Raw genomic sequence first — 20496 nt, 5'->3', positions numbered from 1 at the left:
CAAATGTATCGACAGTTTACAGACAAATAAACAATATTTCCTTTAAAATGTAAATCTGTTTGCGAGTCTGTGGCATGAAAACGTCTGAGCAGCTCTGCTCTTAAAAGGTCACTCATTAGGAGGACTCCTGGAAAACTGATTAATAATTTAAATTAACTACCATTACACTGACTCCAGCCTCATGTTATCACCCCAGCTACAGTATCTACAGTTGTCCCAACTAGGAAATACATTTGCTGGATGTGGAAAATCCACTGCAGGGGCTTCCTCAGGGGTTAACAGAGTTCATTACTGTACTTTGGCAGAGGACTACAGGAATGAGTTTGCATTTTAGCCCTTCCGGTTCCCTTGTCTGGAGGTCAATGTGTTTTTAGTTAGATGTCTGAAATAAGGTCTGTGGTTAACACAAGCTGAAGAGATTTTAACAACATAAAATACGTCAGTAAATACCACACTCGTAAATTTTGAAATCTTTACGCGTCTTAAAAAAGGCGGTTGCTAACAAGTGGCTAAATGAGACTACTAAACGCCATCACGCCGACTCGTCCGCCTTTACAGCCTCATAGTAGTGTGTTTATAGACTGACGTTAGCTTTTTACTCTTGGCGATTGCATTTACGCTTCGAAAATCATCAAAGTGGTGTTCATTTGTGGAGATTATCTTGCTGAACAAAACCTGTAAATATCATAAACGTGTGTTTGCCACGGAGCTTATTTTCTGCAATAATCCAAAACCCAATGGAAAAATCCCATCGGCTTTTTGTCGAGGGAAACAGGGTGATGCTAAATTCCTGGTTGGCCTACAAAAATACGTCTTCCCTGCAGCACTCTATAACGGACTCTTTTAATCAGAATCAACACATCTCTGCCCCTATTGTTATTTAAGCACCCATACTGCAAACAGTGACGTAAAGCGCTGACAAATGTCTTATCTAATGTCAACAATGTCCTCACGTAGAAAAAGACTGGGAGCCAAAAGCTGTATGACGAGATTACAACCTGACTATAACTAAAAAGTGACATTTAAAATCTGAAAAAAAGAAGCCTTTCCTAATCTGGGGGGCTTCTAGTGTTTGTTTTTTTTGACAATATTTGCATTCAATACATGTTTAATTTCTAAAAATGCCTAAATGCCCCTGCATGCCTCCACCTGTATTAGACTGGGGTTTTATGAGGGAATACATGGTGCCAAATGCCGTATTTTCATTTTCATACTTGTTCCACATGCCAAGGAACTGTGAGAAAAAAGCTCCCGCTTCCTGAACCCACTAATGCTCAACACCAGAACTCCCTTTGTTGTCGTAAGCAATCTCTCCCCTCACTTTTGCAATCTTTACAACTGCTGCTGCAACCTTTTACATGCAAAATAAGGAAGAATTAGCTCTAGACTAACATCTCTTCACACCACTGCAGAAAGAGAAAGAGTATGAGACATGGCACGACAAGTTGAACCATGTCTCACAGCCCTGCAACTGGGGCACCAGTCAGGAATCTGTCATGTCTTTTCCAGCAAAGGTCTACACTGACTCAAACTATGAGAGCACACGTCTGTTAAAAGAAGACAGAGAAAGGTGATACTTCCTTCTTTCAAAATGTACAATGACAGATATAAGGAAGACACATTGCAAAAGAGGACAAATAACCTGGAGGCATGTTGTTTCAAACAGCAAAACTGGGTTTGATGTGACAGATTGAGACCTTTTTACACTGGCTTGCAGTACATACAGATTCCCTGACACAGAAAGTGCAGCATGCCATTAATAGTAGTAGTCGTTTCACCCCTAAAACATGGTGACATAAGGAGGTAAAGGTCCCAGTATAATCTCTCTGAATTCATGTCTAACTAGCCTCAGTGCAGCACAATTCGCCCAATTTACACAAGCAGACACTGTGAGACTTTTTTGAGACAAATGTGATGTAGACGTTGCATCACAACCACATCAGAGTTGCACTTGCCCAACAGGCTTTCTGGGACGTCTCACTTCCACTTTCAGGACCTTTGCAGAGACTGGGGCGGAAAGGAAACGCAGACACTTTCACGCTAGGGTTGAGTTGTGCAGACGACTGATGCAAATAGAAAAATTTGCAACGTTCAAATGGAATTACAGGTGACAGGTTTATCAGTTTATCAGCCCTGTGGTGGAATACATCGAAGTACAATTACTCGAGTATTGTCCTAAAGTACAATTTTGAAGTACAGGTTCTTGAATATTTCCATTTAATGCAACGTTTCAGAGGGAAATATTGCACTTTTTGTGCCCCTTCATTTATTTGACAGCTATAGTTAGCCTACTAAACATTTTGCAGTCAGATTTTATAAAAGTGTATGAAAACCTCATGCATTATTATACAGTAAATTAAACTACCAAATGTATAAAAAACTGCTCAAATTAGACCAGCAACAACATTAAATTGCTGCTTTGATCTTGATACATCAATAATAATAATAATAACTCAATAATATAATAGTAGTACATTTTACTCATCCAAGACTTCAGGAGTATTTCTTCATTATAGTATTGCTACTTTTTCTAAAGTAAAATGACCTGATTATGTACTTTATAAGAGTTTGACTTTTACATCATGGTACTGCTACTTTTACTTAAGTAAATAACCCTAATACTTGCCAGGACCACAGTTTTGGTAACCTGTGAAATTTGTTTTATTATCATGCATAATGCATCATGATAAGAATGAAAATAATCAAAGACAAACCAGTTTAAACCAGCTGTCAGTGTGTGCATTTCCTTTAATGCAACATTTCAGAGGGAAATATTGCACTTTTTGTGCCCCTAAATTTATTTAACAGCCTACTAAACATTTTGCAGAGTCAGATTTTCAAAGTGAATGAAACCTCATGCATGAATACCCAATTACCCAATCATATAATAGTAGTACATTTTACTCATCCAAGACTTCAGGGGTATTTCTATAGTATTATAGTAAGTAAAATGACCTGATTATGTACTTTGTAAGAGTTTGAAGTCAGGATTTCAGGAGTATTTGTATATTATGGTAATGTTACTTTTACTTAAGTAAATGACCCTTGCCAGGAAACCTGTGCCATTTTTTTATTATCATGCACTTATAAGAATGAAAAATCATCAAAGACAAAGCAGTTTAAACCAGCTGTCAGTGTGTGCATTTCCTTCATAAAGGTGCATCATTCACTGCAGTGTTAATCCGAGCCACACTAGGTTAGTTTAAACCTGAATACATCACCTGTTGTAAACACACCTGATATTAACCTGCCATTAGTAATACATGGGGGCCAAGCATGTAACGTTCAATGCCTCTGGCCAAATATAGGAAAATCTAGTTAGCGGTGTAGCCTCACGTCTACCTTGCGACTGTAGGTCTGAAAAAAGGGGAAGTTAACGGAACATCGAGGGTGTAATTTAAAACAAAATACACACAACACAAAATGCCACACTATTTTGTATTTTACAGTAACTTCACGATACGTTTGAGTTTGATTAAACACGTGTATAATTCATCACTAATTTTCATACTAAAGGAACAAAATTTAAAAAACAAAGCCGGACTGAATGCAACCGTTAACCCGTTGGACAGTTAATGCTGTTAGAGGAGAAAGACAGAAGAAAAGGACACAAAGTGAGTAATTCTCTGTGTTTTTTACCTTGATGCTCGTAGAGAAAACCCGTCTGGACACCACCACGCTAGAGGAAGCCAGCGGTCCGGTCCGGGAGGCTGAAAGCTGAAACAGAAGAAGAAAAGCAGCGATTTGCTGGTTGCTGGTTGCTGTTTCCGGGTTAGTTATTGAGCGTCATTGTGGTCGTCAAACGAGAGGGGGGGGTCGGTTTGTTATACCTTGTGTGCGCGGCGGACGGAGGGCGGGGAGTTATACACCTTCCTGAGCTGTGTGGAGATAGACCCGCCCGCTCAGCGGAGACCCGGTATATGTGTTCCAACGTTGGCTTCCTACCGGATTACTACTGACCTTAGCCTATTAATATGTGTGTCACCGCGGCTTTAATTAGGACCTCTGACCGGTAGAAGCGGTTTAGGTCAGAACCGGTGTGTCTCCTTCACCTGAACCAACCACATAGACCTAGTGCAGGGGTCAGACACCTTTACTATCAAAAGAGACATTTTAGGCAAAAATAATAAATCTGAGATTTTGAGAATAAAGTCATAATATTATAAAGTAGTAATTTTACGTGTTATTTTCTTTTTTTCTTGTAAAGTTATGACTTTATTCTCGTAATATTAGGACTTTTTTCTCGTAAATTTATGTCTTTTTCTCGTAATATTATAACTTTATTTTCATATAATGACTTTTTTTCTCGTAAACTTCTGACTTTTTTCTCGTAATATTACGACTTTTTTTTCGTAATGTTATGACTTTATTCTCGTAATATTACGATTTTTTTCTCGTAAAGTTATGACTTTATTCTCGCTATATTCCGTCTTTTTTTCTCGTAAAGTTGTGACTTTATTCTCGTAATATTACGACTTTTTTCTCGTAAAGTTGTGACTTTATTCTCGTAATATTACGACTTTTTTCTCGTAAAGTTGTGACTTTATTCCCGTAATATTACGACTTTTTTCTCGTAAAGTTGTGACTTTATTCTCGTAATATTATGACTTTTTTCTCGTAAAGTTGTGACTTTATTCTCGTAATATTACAACTTTTTTTTCGTAATGTTATGACTTTATTCTCGCTATATTCCGTCTTTTTTTCTCGTAAAGTTGTGACTTTATTCTCGTAATATTGCAACTTTTTTTCGTAATGTTATGACTTTATTCTCGTAATATTACGACTTTTTTCTCGTAAAGTTATGACTTTATTCTCGTTATATTCCGTCTTTTTTTCTCGTAAAGTTGTGACTTTATTCTCGTAATATTACGACTTTTTTCTCGTAAAGTTGTGACTTTATTCTCAAAATCTCAGATTTTTTTCCCTCAATGTGGCCCCATACCTCACTGCAAATATTTTGCGGCTCCAGACAGATTTTTTTTTTTTGTGCCTAAAATGGCTCTTTTGATAGTAAAGGTTGCCGACCTCTGGTGTAGATGAAACGATAACAGGGTGAAACAATAAATGAAGAGCGACTTTAATTAAGAAGTTAACTTCAAATTACAAACACAGTGGGTTATATTAGGTTGAATGCTAATTAGGAGAATGTGTTAGTTGCCTAGCAACCGGCACTTTGATTTACTGTAATGTTTGAGTTTTCAAAGCAAACTAACAGAGCTCTGAAAAAGCTCTTCAAACATAATTATGATACAATATGCAAAGTATAACACTCTTGGTTCAACTCAACATAATTAGATAGGAACTAAAGTTTTAAAAAAGACTAGAATGAGAAAAGAAATAAATGTATTCTGCGTTATGAAATAAAAGTTTGTGGTTAGGAAACATGTTCACTTGAAAAAGAACTTAAAGTTTATCTAATAAGTCTGTAATTTCAAGGATGAAATGAGACATTTATTAGAGGGCATTCTCCCTGGTAGAAACAGTAATTTTTTTTTGCACAATTGGTGGAGTTATATCTTGTTTTTTGCTGTTTACTCAATGACAATATCTTTATTGTTTACTTGCTTATTTATTTATTACATCCTGTTATGTATTTTACTGATGCATCTTGTTGTTTGCACTGTACCCCTTTGCTGCTGTAATCCTGCAAATTTCCCTGCTGTGGGACTAATAAAGTATTATCTTATCTTATCTTATCTTATCTTTATTTAGCCCCTCATTTTCCCATTTTATATTCACAAGGACACATTTAAACTTCTACAATCAGCAGTCTCATAAATAAAAAAAATAAAAAAAGTTTATTGCCTTTTTAAGTCCTTTTATGCTTTGTGTCCAGTCATGATTTCTTTTATATATTTATATAGGGAGAGGTTACTTATTAAGACTCTTCAAAGACCGCAGTCTCCCAATGACACACCTGTTTGTAATGTGAGATCATTAACCGACTGAAACTGTTGCTGCACATTGATGAAACATAATTTAATCCTTCTCACTGCTGTTCACAGGAAAAAAAAACATTTCTGAGGAATTCTTTTAGCTTCCCAGCATTTAATTCTCTTTGTGTTCAAGTTACTTCAAGCATCAAATATTCAGCTTTTACCGAACAGTCACCAATTAAGCTCAATCAAGCAGCACACCTGTGTTCAATCACGTGTCCTGTGTGTCCAGGTGGAGCTTATAAAGCCACTGCATGGTGGCTGGCCACATTCATTTAACAGAAGGATTTAGAAGTGTGAACTTGGGTCATTCATCTCAGAAGCTACTTGTTTGGTTGAGAAAACTCAGATTCAACCATGGCCAAGGAGAAGATTCATGTCAATGTGGTGGTTATCGGTCATGTCGACAGCGGCAAGTCGACCACCACCGGACACCTCGTCTACAAGTGTGGTGGCATTGACCAGAGGAGGCTGGAGAAGTTTGAGAAAGCTTCAGCACAGGTGAGGAAAGGAAAAACCTGCTGTTAAAACACTCCTTAACCTGATATCAGACTTATTGTGTGTTCTTCTACAGATGGGGAAGAGTTCCTTCAAGTTTGCCTGGGTGTTGGACAAGCTGAAAGCTGAGCGGGAGCGAGGAATCACCATCGATATCTCGCTGCTGAAATTCAACACTCAGAAATACTCCATGACTATAATTGATGCTCCTGGCCACCGGGACTTCATTAAAAACATGATAACAGGGACCTCACAGGTAAGCAGCATACAAGTTCATCTTTTTTTATGCTTAATTTATATATTTTTTCACCTCTACATCATTGTGTTTTCAGGCTGATGTGGCCGTGCTGGTGGTGTCTGCAGCTAAAGGAGAGTTTGAGGCCGGTGTGTCCAGAAGCGGTCAGACCAGAGAGCACGCCCTGCTGGCGTACACTCTGGGTGTGAAGCAGATGATAGTGTGCGTGAACAAGATGGACCTGACTGAACCGCCTTACAGCCAGAAACGCTTTGACGAAGTGGTGCGAGGCGTGAGCGGCTTCCTCAAGAAGATCGGCTACGACCTCAACACCGTGCCCTTTGTTCCAATCTCTGGCTGGACCGGGGAGAACATGATCACTGCAACTCAGAAGGTAATGATGTCTTTTAGTTTAAAATAGCTTAAGGATATGCAACACTTTGAACATAATGTCTCTTTCTACAGATGCCCTGGTTCCAAGGCTGGAAATCCAGACGAAGGGAAGGGAACGCAAGTGGGCGAACTCTACTAGAAGTCCTGGACTCCATTCACCCACCACTACGCACCATCAACAAGCCCCTTCGATTACCTCTGCAGGATGTCTACAAAATTGGAGGTTAGAAATGCTCAATCATGTCATTTTTAAGTTGCCCTGACTCTTTGGTTCAAAGCCTGATTGGCTCCAATCAAGAAAATGAGGCCCAGGTGCAGCAGAGGGGAAGAAACTTTGACTTTAATGGCTGCTTTGTTCTTCCTCTCAGGAGTCGGGACCGTGCCAGTGGGTAAGATTGAAACTGGCGTCCTCAAACCTGGCATGACCCTGATGTTCTCCCCCGCCAAGATCACTGCTGAGGTCAAGTCCATTGAGATGCACCACCAGGGGCTGCAGGCGGCTCTGCCGGGACACAATGTTGGCTTCAACATTAAGAACGTGGCGGTCAAGAACCTGCGGCGTGGGGACGTGGCCGGCAACGCCCAGCAGGATCCTCCATCGGATGTCAGCAGCTTTGAAGCTCAGGTTGGTTCAGAGTTAAAATTGATACTTGTATTTGTAGTTGTTCTTCCTCTCCCTGTGCTGATGTGTTTTTTTATGTCTTTAGGTGATCATCCTGAACCACCCAGGGAAGGTCAAAGTGGGCTACTCTCCAGTCCTAGACTGCCACACCGCCCACGTGACCTGTCGCTTTGCTGAGCTGAAGGAGAAGCTAGACCGACGCACGGGCAACAAACTGGAGGACCAGCCGCAGACGTTGATGTCTGGAGACGCTGCTACGGTCAAACTGGTTCCCATCAAGCCCATGTGTGTGGAGAGCTTCTTCACATACCCTCCCTTAGGTAAGCCAATCCACTTTAAGTTTAAAAGAAATCTCCCCCATGTTGTCTTTTGCAGTGTTTTTACAATTAATTTTGTTCTTCCCAGGTCGCTTTGCAGCCAGAGACCTGAAGCAGACGGTCGCTGTAGGCGTCATCAAGTCGGTGAAGAAGGACCAAGGGTCAAAAATTCCCCCAAAAGCCCAAGTGTGCAAATAAGTTTGCTTTTGTTTACCAGTAAATTCTGGTATGGCTGCTTTGTGAACAGTTTTTTATTTGGTAAAATGCTATTTTTGTGTTGTAACACAAAGTATTTATGTTTAAGTGATTATTTCTTTGTTAATGTTAAATCCAAAAGAAGCTGTAGCATTGGATGGAAACTTTTGGTTGAAATGTGAATTGTTGAGATAACAAAATAAACTTTTATTTTTATTTGAATAACTTTGTCTTGAATGTTCTTGAACTGTAGTTAATATAAGAAGTTAGAAATACTTTAAATGTCTTTTTGAAAGTTGGTTTAAACCACGTCAAGGTGTGGAAAAGAGAATTTGAAACTAGAGTTCAGCCTTCAGTTTGTCCTCCTTACAGGAGTAGTTAGACATTTTGGGAAATACAATCATTCCTGAAGGGTAAATATGAAGCTACTGCAACCAACTAGCTTTGTTTAAAGACTGAAAACAGCAGCATAAAATTAACCCATAAGAACCCGGACCCATTTCTCCTTCAAGGAAAATTATGGGGGATATAATACAGACTAAATAGACCACATAGAACACATTTCTGAATTTTTTTTCAAAATACCAGCCCCTAGTGTCAAAGACCTGTAAAGTTACATATACGTCACATTGGGCGTTTATGGTAAATTTATTCCTCATTTGAACATAAATCAGCCTGACAGTATTTTTGGTAACAAAAACTTGTCTTTTTATTTGCATTTCCACAAAATTGTAACTTTACTTCTTAGGTTTAACAACAAAATCTTTTTTTCAGATTTGTTTTACAACACAAAAATCACTGTCATCTCCCTGGATGACTGCCAGTGCATCCTGAACACTGTATTGCTTCTTGTTATCCATACTACAGAAAAAATAAAATGGCATTGAAATATAACTGATATAGGGTAGAAAAATCTTGTTTGTCTGTTTATTTTATTTACTGATAGGCGGAAATTGTTTCCTTATACATTTTATTAATAATTTAATTAATATAACATGATTTTTTGTTAACATTTGTTTTAATATGCCCTGAATTGAACAATATAAAATATATTAACTAAATATCATTGAATCAGCTAAATTAACTGAGCAGATCATAATAATTTTTCTTATTGTGACATTAATGTCACATCAGGTTTTCCGTGACAATTTTCAGGTTAAAGGCCCGATGTGACATATATGTCTCAACGATATTCATCTGATTTGTTTTATATCAATTTGTTCAAGAAATGTGATCACAACAGGTTAAATGTAATAAAGGACATGTTATTTAGGTATTACAATTCTTAAATGGCTTGATTCTTGGCAACAAAAAATAAGCTTTTTCAATTTAGCTAGTTCTGTCACATGTGTTAACCTGGCACACAGACATCTTGGAAATGTTGCTATGGAAACACAAAATCACATGGTCTTGGTTACGTTGAACAGACATGAATGGTATTGATCTTCTCCTCTAAGCTAACTCTCCTCCAGAATGGGAATGGCACATTTCCCAAATGTGTGCTTTACCTTTTTTATCTTGAGTCTAACGGTAACTTTAATAAGATGCTTAAAAATACACTTTTCCTAATACCAGTTTTTGAATTCTTATTGGAAGCACAAACGGATCTTAAAACCACATAATATTGAGCCTCATGCAGGAAGTGATATAAAAATTTCCTCTATTTTTATTCGTACACAATATGTTCTTATTTTGTTAGTACCCATTGGTTTCTGAGATTCACCAATGCTTGTTTTTGCTCTTAGGAATATTTTACAGGTGATCGAGAGCTCTCTTACCAAGATGAGAAACATCTTTTTTTCAGTCCACAAATTGCTTGTCCAATGCAAGGAAACAAGTTTTAAATTTGAGGATCATAAACACATGAATATATCTTTTATTGGTCCCAATGAAGACTATAAAAACTGGATGATATTGTGTCTTCACTTTCTGACTGGCTTACATGCTGCTCTTAGATGCTTTCTGATTTTCCAGTAACGCCAGTACAGACGCTCTTGAAAATCACTTTAAGTTTCTGTACCTCAGTTTCACTACTGAAGTTCTTCCTCTTACAGACATTTTTTGGTGGCATCTCTCCAATTCTGTGTTGGAATATTTTCACACAGCACCTGCCCTTATATACTGTAGTGTTTAGGGGACGTTACCTATGCTAATAATAAAATAATTGACCACACACCTCCAGTTTATGATCAAGTGGGACTCATCATTCAGAGCAGATTTGGATGGTTAATAACATTTGGTGCATCTGGAGTTCTTTTATTTTTTCTCTTAACAGAAAATTAAGAGAAAATTGCTGCATGAGGTCCAGTGTCTATAAATCAAAAGATCAGGCTCAGAGTTTAAGTACAGCACTTTTAATGATACAATGGGTTTGATGGGTTTGTTCCTTAACATGGAGGGAAAAACTGCAAGTCAGTGAGGACTGGGTGAAAATACATCGGGCTCTCCAGCCTTTTACAAAGTCCACCGTGCTTCTAAAAGACATCTCTGGTTCACAGGCAAACCTGGAAATGTACTGGATCCAGTATAACATGGAATGATATTACATGATTCAAACTTAAAAAAAAAATTTCAAGCTCATGAGGTTTTTTTTTAATTTTTTTTTCTTTTTTAAACAAGACACTGAATTGTGAACACAGGTTAAATGTGAAATTTCTAGCCTGTCAAGAAAATCAAGTTATTGCTAAGATGTCCTCTTGAGTTTCCCCGTACTTGTCATTAATAGTGGCTTTAACAACAGGATACCGTTTTTTTTTTTGTGTAGTCCTGCTTAAATATAGTGGCTCTTCAAACCCCTGAGGTGAGCGTCTTTGAACGCAGCACTCCACTCAATTCCAGTCATTGTTACACCATGCACAGAGAAAGGTCAGAGGACTGTGGAGATGGCGTCGAGTTCACACACAGAGCTGCATACGTACAGTGAACAGTGTAACAAGGAGTAAATTAGTGACCTACAGTGAACCACAGGCTTTGATATTCCACCACACAGTAGCAGCAGGTTTCTATACTGTAAAACAACCAGAATACGTGTACACACAAAGCAAGCAAGAACAAGGAGTACATTTAATGTTTTCATCTCGGGGAGGGATGGGGGGGGGATGTCAGTGGGAGACTCCAGCCTCTGCAATCAACTATGGTGGTAAACAGAGACAAATATAGTGACGTGATCTATTTCACATTCCTTTTCTTATTTGTCCAGAAATATAAGCTGATAATTACTCGAGGGCCAGTAAAATCAATACAGATAAAATTCAAAGTCTACCGCCCTGACGCTTAATCCGACAGGCAGAGAGAGAGAGAGAGAGAGAGCAATGGTACATGTTTTGTACAATAAAACATGTATATACACTCACACACAAATATATATATTTACATACATATATACACAGTAACAGCATAAACATAGACTTTAGGTAAGTGCTAGGGTTTTGAGAGTGGCTTCGTCACAGCCGTGCTATAGGGTTAAGATAATACTGGTAAAGGAAGAATACACACATTCTTTGTACAGCATGGATGAGGCATCCATGGCTAGATGAGCCTTCTTGAGTTTCTTCTTCTTCTTCTTCATTGTTGTTGGTTGTTTTTTTTCTTCTTTAGGACACTTGTCGAGTGACAAGAGGTGTTATGATAGCTATTTACAGGACCTCTCAGTTTAGGGAGAGGCGTAGTGCAAGTCTCTCCGACTGTCAGTCACTCAGGATGTGCACAAAAGACATGGGGAACACCCCTTTTCTCTCCGGAGCTCCTTCAATGTGCCCGATCTGGAAGTGGAAAAGAGAACATGATTATTATTATTTTAATGAATTTCAATTTATTTTCCACTCACTTATTTATTATTATTATTATTATTATTATTATTATTATTATTATTATTATTATTATTATTTTTATGTTTGTTTAGCTGTTTCTCCTTGCCATTAATAATTTTTCTTCTTTTTTTTCTTCTCTTTTTATTTTATTTATTTATTTTTTAGCAAACTAATTTAAGGATTCTTAAATCAGGAATGTCTGTTTAGGTAAAAACAAAAGTATTGTAAAGAGTATTTGTCAATGTATTGCAATTGAATTTATATATCAATATCAGTATCAGCCTAAAAAAAATACTATTATTACGATTACTACTACTACTACTACTACTACTACTACTACTACTACTACTAATAATAATAATAATAATAATAATAATAATATATTTGTCTCTTTGTTTGGATGTTTCTCATTGCCATAAATTAATTTTTACATATTTTTTTTATTTATTTTTTCCCCTCATAAAAATACTGCTTCCGGGTTCATATGATGATTATGTTACGGCATGTTCTTTGTTTAATTCATGGATATTGTACGGTGCAATGTTTTTGTATCTTGGAGAACAAAGCACATGTTTGGTTTAATTGAGTCAATACATAAAAAGTAAAAGAGAACATGTGAGAAAAACGGCACAAAGTGGCATTCAGTGTTTTTGTTCAAAGAGGAACAAGAAGAGCAAGAAATAATAAAACAAAATTGGAAGAACAGAGTGTAGTATTGAAGCTGCACTCACCCACCACTCCTGGTCCTCCTCTCCTGTAACTATAATCACCTCTCCTTCAACAAAAGTCAGTTCGTCGTCGTTGTCAGCCTGGCAGTCGTAGATCGTCTTCACCCGACGGGCTTTGCTCTTCCCCTGGACGTAAAAATAACAAAACTGTTATTATCAGAGTTAACAAAACCTTCTCTCAGGTAACTTTCATTTAGTTTAGAAAACCAAAGGTGACCAGAAATATTTAAAGGTTCAGTGTGCAGGATTTGGCGGCATCTAGTGGTGTGGTTGCAGATTGCAACCAACTGAGTACCCCTCCGCTCACTCCTCCCTTTCCCAGACTGTGGTAATGTGAGCCATTGCGTGCAAAATCCGACACACTGGACCTTTAAAAAGGAGTAATAAAGAAGTAGTAGCTCAGTAGCCAAGAAGAAAAAGAAGCATGTTCATACCGTATTGATTTTCCTCGGGAGGGGTACTGGTGTCTCTGCAGTCCCTGTCGGGGTCCCGTTGGTGTCTTCAGCAGCTTGTTGGGTGGGGGTCCCTATATTTACTTGCTGATTGGGTGACGGTGAGTCTTGAGACTGCGGTTGCGGCTGCGGTTGAGGCTGAGGTTGAGGCGGAGGCGGCGGTTGCGTTTGAGGCCTTTGCACCGTCTCACTGGGAGGCGGCCTGGGAGCGGACTCGACGGTTCCAGGTTTAGGGGGGATGTCGGCGAGATGAGGCTTGGGAGGCAGGTCTTTGAGCTGGGGTTTGGGCGGGAGGTCTCCCAGCTGAGGTTTAGGAGGGAGGTCGGAGAGCTGCGGCTTCGGGGGAAGTTCTCCAGGTTTGGGAGGAAGGTCAGACGGCTGCGGTTTGGGGGGCAGGTCTCCCAGCTGAGGCCGGTCCGCCAGAGGAGCCTTCTGCGGGGTTTCGATCGCCGGCGGGGACTTCTGGAAGACCTCTGGAGGAAGGCTGGGCTTATCCATAGACGGGTGGTGTATGGTATCAATCTTCCGCAATGCCACTGGAGAGAGACGCAGACAGTTTAGTACTTCATTCAACAGCTCGCATCAAAATGAAAACTGGATAAAGACGGTACCTTTCTGAGGTAGTTTGGGAAGAACCCTTGGACCAAGTGTAGACTTTGTGTTGCTTGAAGTAGTGCTGGGAAAAGAAAAAAACAAGAGTGTGCCTCATCAGCTGGAATACATTTTATCACAGCGAGTGATGCAATACATTTCAGGCCTATAATTTCACTGTGATTTTCAGTTTTATTTTGGTACCTTTGCGGCTGAGGAATCCCTTCAAACTTGTTAGAAATAGGAGACATCTTGCTGACAGGAGGAGGGGTGGAGTCGCTTCCTACAACATCGACATTGACGACGAAACAGATTACTCAACACCGTAACAGAGCGCTAACCCAGAAGATTAATTGAATATAAATGTGGAAATAAATTAACATGCTGTGATGATTAAAATAAATAATGAGGGAGGCGTCATCTGGCTGAGCTTTCCATGAGCCCGTGTTATTTGGAGGTTGTGCAATAAAGTGTCATCGTTTAATTTAAAGTGGTTGGGTGTTTACTGTACGGGTGACACAGAATGCACAAAACACCACAGAGGACAAATGATAAAAGTGGAATAACAGTAAAAAATACCCCCATTATACACATAAAGGACACAAGATTGCAGGTAAGATGACTGAGGTGTGTTTGTCTTCTTTTGTCTCCAAAGTGGTGGCTACAAGATCACTTTTATTTTCACTTTACATCAACCAGAGTTAAACTAGTTGATGCTTGAAAGAGTCAAACTCATGGATATCTCTTTGTGCAGTTTGAAAGTATGATTATTGGGTTGAGTTGGTGTGAATTCTCGCAGGGGAATCTTTCCCATTTAAACCATCCATCACATATGAATTGGGCGTAGCATCAAGCTGAGGGTTTAATACCTTGAGCATGAAAAAATATATATCTTTACAGGCACATAAAAATCCTGGAAAATGTAACTGTAATTTTTATGAAATAGTCATTGGCATTAATTCACTATGGCTTTATGTTTTAGAAACATGTTAATAAAGAAATAGCATGTGGAGTGGAAGTCTGTTTGAAGTAGTAGTAGTGAAAACATGTTTTGAAGATATATAACTGATCAGGTGTAGTTTAGTTAAGTCAGCCATCAGTTTTTGGAGAATGTTAATTATGTTTCTACATCTGAGAGGATAATATTTATATAATAATAATATATTTATATAATAATTATAATAATTATAATAATAATAATAATAATAATAAATATATATTTTGATAATCAATTAATTGTTGAAGTAATTTATGAATAAAAAATCCCCAAAAAATGTGTAGTTCCAGTTTTTGTGTGAGGATTTGCTGCTTTTATTTTATTTTATGTGATAGTAAACTGAATTATTTGCTAAATTGTCACCTTGGACTTTAGAATAAATGTGAAAAATTAGATTTTTCTTTAAAACCGAATATTAATCGAATTGATTAAAAAAAAACAGATTAGTCCATAATTAAAATAACTGTTGTTTGGAGCCCTACACGTGTCCATGTAATGAGTCAGACTATCATTCAACATACCTTTAAACTGCACAAAGAGACATAAAAAAAGCTTCCACTAGTCTGTACGACTCTAAATTAAAAACCCTCAAACTCTTAAGAAATCTCCAAACATTGAATTCATTCTTAGTCTTGGGAACATTTGATAAAATAGTTTTAACTCAAGGTCCTCTTACAAGCTGCACATGTTTATAACTTTTATAATAACCCTGCAATTTTGGCCGATGATACTATCCAAGCTTTAGACTGGAGCCTGAGTGAAACCAGCCCTTTACTGTTTAGACGTGTGCTTTGCGTCTCACCCCCAGTCAAGCCCCCTTTACTGTGTGGACTGTGAGAGAGCGGGCTGGGTGGGTCAGACAGGGTGCGTTTGTGTCCAGGAGGTGGGGGCGGAGGTCTCTTCTTGGACAGGGTGGAGCTGCCTCCTGGTGTGAGTGTAGAGGGAGGGCCAGATGGGGGAGGAGCTGGAGGAGCGATACATAAAACACATGAGGTGATGAAGTCACTCGGTTAACCCCCAAAACCCAGAGAACGTAGAGGAGAGGATGATGAAGCACGGAGAGGAGAGGAGGAGGAGGAGGAGCAGGTAAAACAACATCAAATATAGAACAGAAACGCCTGGACGGGAGTGCAAAATCATGAAAAGGGGACACTATGATCCGGGGTGTGGGCATATTTGGTGTTTATTTGTTTACGAATACGCCTGTTTGTGTCTAATGGGACTCACTGGTCACTATTATAGAGAAAAGTAGGGTGAAAGCAGCTAATAGAGAGCTCAGCCAGAGAGGAATCAGCTGTGGTTAAGAGTTTACAGCTCAAGGATGGTGGGACGTGATTCCAGCAAGATAAAAAAAAAAATCATGTAGGCAAGAAATAATTAAGTGGAGACTGAGTTTGCCTACATGGTCCCATTGTTCACTTAAATAAACACCACCACCCTGTGAATGTGAGCTGTAAAAGGAGGAAACAACTGAGGGATAAGTATATATGGTGGGGGGGGAGAACATAAAACCAGGATATTCACTGATGTATGGTCGAGTGCCAGCCAGAGTGGCGTAGTGCGAATGAGAGCCAAGGAATGCCAAGTGTGGAGCTGAAAGAATAGAGAAACAAAACAAGAGAAAGAAAAGAGAGCGAGATGAGGAGTGTGGGAGAGAATCTACAGTATGTCAGTCTTTAAAAAAGAGCTGCTCCCACACACTGTAAAATAACAAGATGAAATCTTATCAGTGGCAAGCAAAGGAACAAAAAAGAGGAGAAATGGCGCGAAGCTGGCCCCGGGGGCGAGCTCTCCGGCACCCACTGAGAGAACGAGAACGAGAGAGAGAGAGAGAAAGAGAGAGAGAGAGAGAGAGAGCTGCATCTGAAGAGTTAGCATGTTATTCTATATGTATGTACGTCATTTAGCCTCTTACTCAGGCTTCTCATCTTATTTTTGCAGAAATCAAATTTAAAAACTCCACTTGTTTCCAGTGCTATTTCAAATCATTTAAGGTTTGAACACTATTAGTAAAGTGGAATGCGCTTATAATGATCACGGTTACAGTGATCAAATGCTTATAGCGATCAAAAGGCGTGGGATAGAATAATTTCTATGCAACTGCAGTTTAAAAAATTGTCTTAGAGTACGGCTGGGCGATACGGAGTATATCAAATATCACAATATTTCTTTACCAAATACCGCGATATCCGACGATCTTGTAGGGTTGACCATTGGTGCTTTTACAAAATATTTACACAATGAGATTTTTGATAAATAATAATTATCAATGTGGATATAATGACTAAGTGGGTAAAGGCAAATAATAGAACAGCTGGAACAGTCTGGTAAGTTCAGAAAATTACATCACGTTACTGTAATGCAGCCTTTAAAACCAGGAAAAGACAACACTTGTGCCATATTACAATATTACCATCTCCGATATATTGATATATTGCCCTGCCTTAGCTTATAGTAATCAAGTAGTCTGCTTTAAGTCTTCATTTTGTGTCTTTTCATATGTGACAACATATGGAAACACATTTTAAAACTACAGTAATTCTATTTTTTTTTTTTACTTTACTCCCATGATACTTTGAAACATGAAACTTGGTGTTCCTCAGGCTACCTTGTGTAATCTACTCAAACAATAAGAAACAGTCATGGCTGCTATGATGGAGACAGAAAACGAATGCGCACCGGGCTTGTGATTGAAGCTGCCTTCGAAACAGCTGAAGCTGCGTTTGAAACAGCTGTACTGTATTTTGAAACAGTCAATAAGATTCAGTATAATATAATAGCAAAGCTGTCTGTTTCATTACTTTATATTAATTTAATAAATATAAAAATGTCAATTAGATGGTAATCTGCATGAGAAATAAATTTGTTTCTCATAATCATCCGTTAAAGTGATCAATTTGACCCGGACAAACGTGATCACTAAAAGAGGTTTCCACTGTAGACCCTTTTCAAGTTCCAGGAACATAAGTGCTCCAGGAACTAGAGGTGATAGTTTCTTTATTTTCATGTCAACGTGGATTGTCAAATGATGAGAGTACTGAGACATGCACCGTAAGCCTCAGTCTTTTACTGTTTTATCAAGTATGTATCTCTCGTGTGCATATTTAACACCATTTCACAGGGTTCTCATTTTAAAGCGAGTCAGCTAAAAACACTGAACAGCTGCAGACGTGTTAATTAGTTAGCTACAAGCTGATAAAATCTGCCAGCGACAGTCATCATTTCAGCCAAACAATTAACGGTTGCCAGCTAGAAACGAGAGCCAACTTTTGTTCTTGTCTGTGTGAGAGCAAAGACCGATTGTTCAAAAAAATACCATAGCAAATGGTCAACTGAAACAAGTGGAAACAGGTGAGATTTCACACCTCTTGTTTTAAGAAAAATAAGATTTAAATGCTCAACAATGGATTTAAATGACTTGTTGGGATGGATGTTTTTTGCAGTGTAAGCAATGTCTTCAACCTAAAGCTGTGACTGTTGGTGTTTGAAACCCCTCCACAGAGGGAGGAGTGTTATCTTTAATTCTAATACTGCAGAGACAGCACGCCCACAGTGTACCGGGTGTATAATGTGTCGGAGGAAATGATGAAGTGTGCATCCAGCTTCCCTTTCACAGGCCTGACTAACCATCAGATCTCTGCCCTCTCCTGCGGCCATGTTTTCTTGAAGGTTTACTGTATAAGCAATCTTAATGACACCTGCATCCCGCCCTCTGATTTGTGTGTTGACAAATTGCATTCCACTGCAGGGAGTGTGTATAAATGTGTTTATATGAGTGTGTGTGTGTGTGTGGACTGACTGAAAGAAGAGACTTTCCAGAAAAGTGATTACGAAGCATTCCTCTGCTCATAATCCTGTCCTGGATATAATCAAACATTAACAGACATTATAAAGTTTCAAACACTATCTTCCCTCTACAGTAATCAGACACAGTAAAGCATACAGACGACCTTTAAACCATTTGCATTACAGGCTGACATTTGCAAGAAGAGATATTAGAAAGATGCTCTCCTGAATTTACTGTCATGGTTATAAGCTGACTGATAAAACCGCGGATGTTGTCTGAATATGGTTCAGAAGCTCTTGGAGCAGGCAGGTCTGACCTTTGCCCTGGTTCCTCGGTGGCAGCGGCGGCCCGTCGGCCACGGGGGAGGAGGTGAGGTCGGTGGAGGCGCTGTACATCTGGTTGGTGAAGGCGCTGTAGGACAGACGCTGCTGCTTGTCCCTCTGGCTGATGAAGCCCGGCAGGGAGAGCTTGTCGTGGGGGGAGAGGCTGGAGGAGTGGCAGAAGCTCTGAGGCCTCGGAGAGCGGTCCTTCTTGATGGGACTGGGCTGCAGAGGGACACGAGACAGATGAGACAGAGCCGACATCAGTCTAGGAACAGGTTGCTTTCTGACATCATAACCTGACATGAAGATGCTTCAAAGGAATAGTTTGACTTAGTCAAGTTAAATGAAGAAGATGAGAAGATCAATGCCATTTCCATAGAGTCTTTGCCGGGTTTTACAGTTTTTGTATTGTGAGCTTTAGAGGTCCTGGTATGTAGATGTTGTTAGGACATTTATAGCAGCTGTTTTTAAAGTGTTAGAGAGTCGAACCACTGAGCTTCAGATCGACTCATATTTCATTATTAGATTCAGCAGCGCGGTGCGGCGGCGTGATGAAAACCTGATTGAATTCAAGCTCAAGCAACTGAATGTGACGCTCTGTTCGAACCTTATCGTCGAGGTCGTCATCGCTCTCGTCCATCTCCTCCAGTCGGAGGCTCCACTCGTACTCCACATGGATGTGAGGGTTGAACTTCCCCTCTGCAGCCTGCACGAGCTTAAACACACAAACACACACGTTCATCACATGAAAATAGATACTATCCCTTCCAAGTTGCATCAAAATTGGCTGAGAAATATATTTAGAAACCAAAAAAAACTCTATAAACATGACAGAATAAACAATAAAGGGGGAATGTAATAGGTTACAGTAACACCATAAATCAGGGTCAGAGTTTATTAATTATTACAGATTTTACACTGCATTTAAAATCCTTTTTTTTGTCTGCACGGTCATATTAGCGTTAATAATGAACGTACATCAACAATTATTTCCACTCTGCTGTCACTGTTGCTCGAGGCTGCAGACAGACCTTTGACTGCCATCTAGTGTTCTGAATAATCTGCCTAATAACACGTTTACTCTAATCTCCACAACCTTTTGTTTCATTTCTCTGTATTTTTGTGATGTTTTTAAGAGCTTTAAAATCCACTACGATGTCCAAAAAGCACCAGCTGGGCGGTCTTGTACTTACTGCCTCCTCACACTGAATGTTCCTCAGTCGCCTGGCAACATCCAGCGCAGTCTCTCCATTCTGATTGGCTGAAGGGGAGTGGAAGGATGATCAACAGTTAAAGACTCTGGATATATGTGCATACAGACGACATTAACGGGAGGATGTGACTCACTGATATCGGTGGCCGGCTTGCCCCTCAGGAGTAACTTCAGGCATTCGGGCTTGTCGTACATGCTGCAGTAATGCAGGGCGGTGTTCCCCCACTCCGTCTGCTTATCCACGTTACCGCTGGGAGAAAACACACATACACACACATAGTCAGGACACGGGTCACACGCCTGAGGGTGTTTTCCACAGTCCTGTAGCTTCTGGTTAATGTGTTATTACCCAGGATTTTGTGATTTAGCATGAGAGAAAAAGAAAAAATGCTGTCTTTTC

At 39.3% G+C, this 20496-nt stretch overlaps 3 protein-coding genes across 8 annotated transcripts in view; 1 reads left to right on the top strand and 2 right to left on the bottom strand.

The window, feature by feature from the left end:
• The window catches only part of fam49bb (family with sequence similarity 49 member Bb), a 38108-nt gene extending 34311 nt beyond the window's left edge, over positions 1-3797 (bottom strand). Inside the window, exon 1 of one of the 2 annotated variants that reach the window (XM_037757243.1) lies at positions 3640-3797. The gene's annotated coding sequence lies outside the window, so the exon portion shown is untranslated. The remainder of the gene's footprint in view (positions 1-3639) is intronic. The other variant, XM_037757244.1, reaches the window with a different exon arrangement.
• Positions 3798-6205: 2408 nt separating this feature from the next.
• Positions 6206-8418, top strand: si:dkey-37o8.1 (uncharacterized protein LOC407641 homolog). The gene is made up of 7 exons (XM_037757573.1): positions 6206-6437; positions 6511-6690; positions 6767-7063; positions 7135-7285; positions 7431-7687; positions 7770-8004; positions 8090-8418. Exons 1-7 carry the CDS (start codon positions 6294-6296, stop codon positions 8197-8199), a joined length of 1374 nt encoding a protein of 457 aa, XP_037613501.1. The 5' UTR covers positions 6206-6293; the 3' UTR covers positions 8200-8418.
• A 2116-nt stretch (positions 8419-10534) lies between these two features.
• asap1b (ArfGAP with SH3 domain, ankyrin repeat and PH domain 1b) overlaps positions 10535-20496 on the bottom strand; it is a 64386-nt gene continuing 54424 nt past the window's right edge. For 2 of the 5 annotated variants that reach the window (XM_037756587.1, XM_037756588.1), the window contains 10 exons: positions 20231-20346; positions 20077-20144; positions 19491-19598; positions 18877-19105; positions 15576-15737; positions 13981-14059; positions 13797-13861; positions 13168-13721; positions 12737-12859; positions 10535-11957 (listed from right to left, as the gene is read on the bottom strand). In XM_037756587.1, the coding sequence (XP_037612515.1) occupies positions 11883-11957; positions 12737-12859; positions 13168-13721; positions 13797-13861; positions 13981-14059; positions 15576-15737; positions 18877-19105; positions 19491-19598; positions 20077-20144; positions 20231-20346 (1579 nt within the window). In that variant the 3' untranslated portion in view covers positions 10535-11882. Of the gene's footprint in view, positions 11958-12736; positions 12860-13167; positions 13722-13796; positions 13862-13980; positions 14060-15575; positions 15738-16297; positions 16367-18876; positions 19106-19490; positions 19599-20076; positions 20145-20230; positions 20347-20496 lie in introns of all 5 variants that reach the window. The other 3 variants (XM_037756591.1, XM_037756592.1, XM_037756589.1) reach the window with 2 other exon arrangements.

The sequence above is a fragment of the Sebastes umbrosus genome, chromosome 21 (genome assembly GCF_015220745.1).
Source record: "Sebastes umbrosus isolate fSebUmb1 chromosome 21, fSebUmb1.pri, whole genome shotgun sequence".
Lineage (NCBI taxonomy): Eukaryota > Metazoa > Chordata > Actinopteri > Perciformes > Sebastidae > Sebastes > Sebastes umbrosus.
Note: the sequence above shows the minus strand (reverse complement) of the source record. Positions and strands in the feature narration are given on the sequence as shown.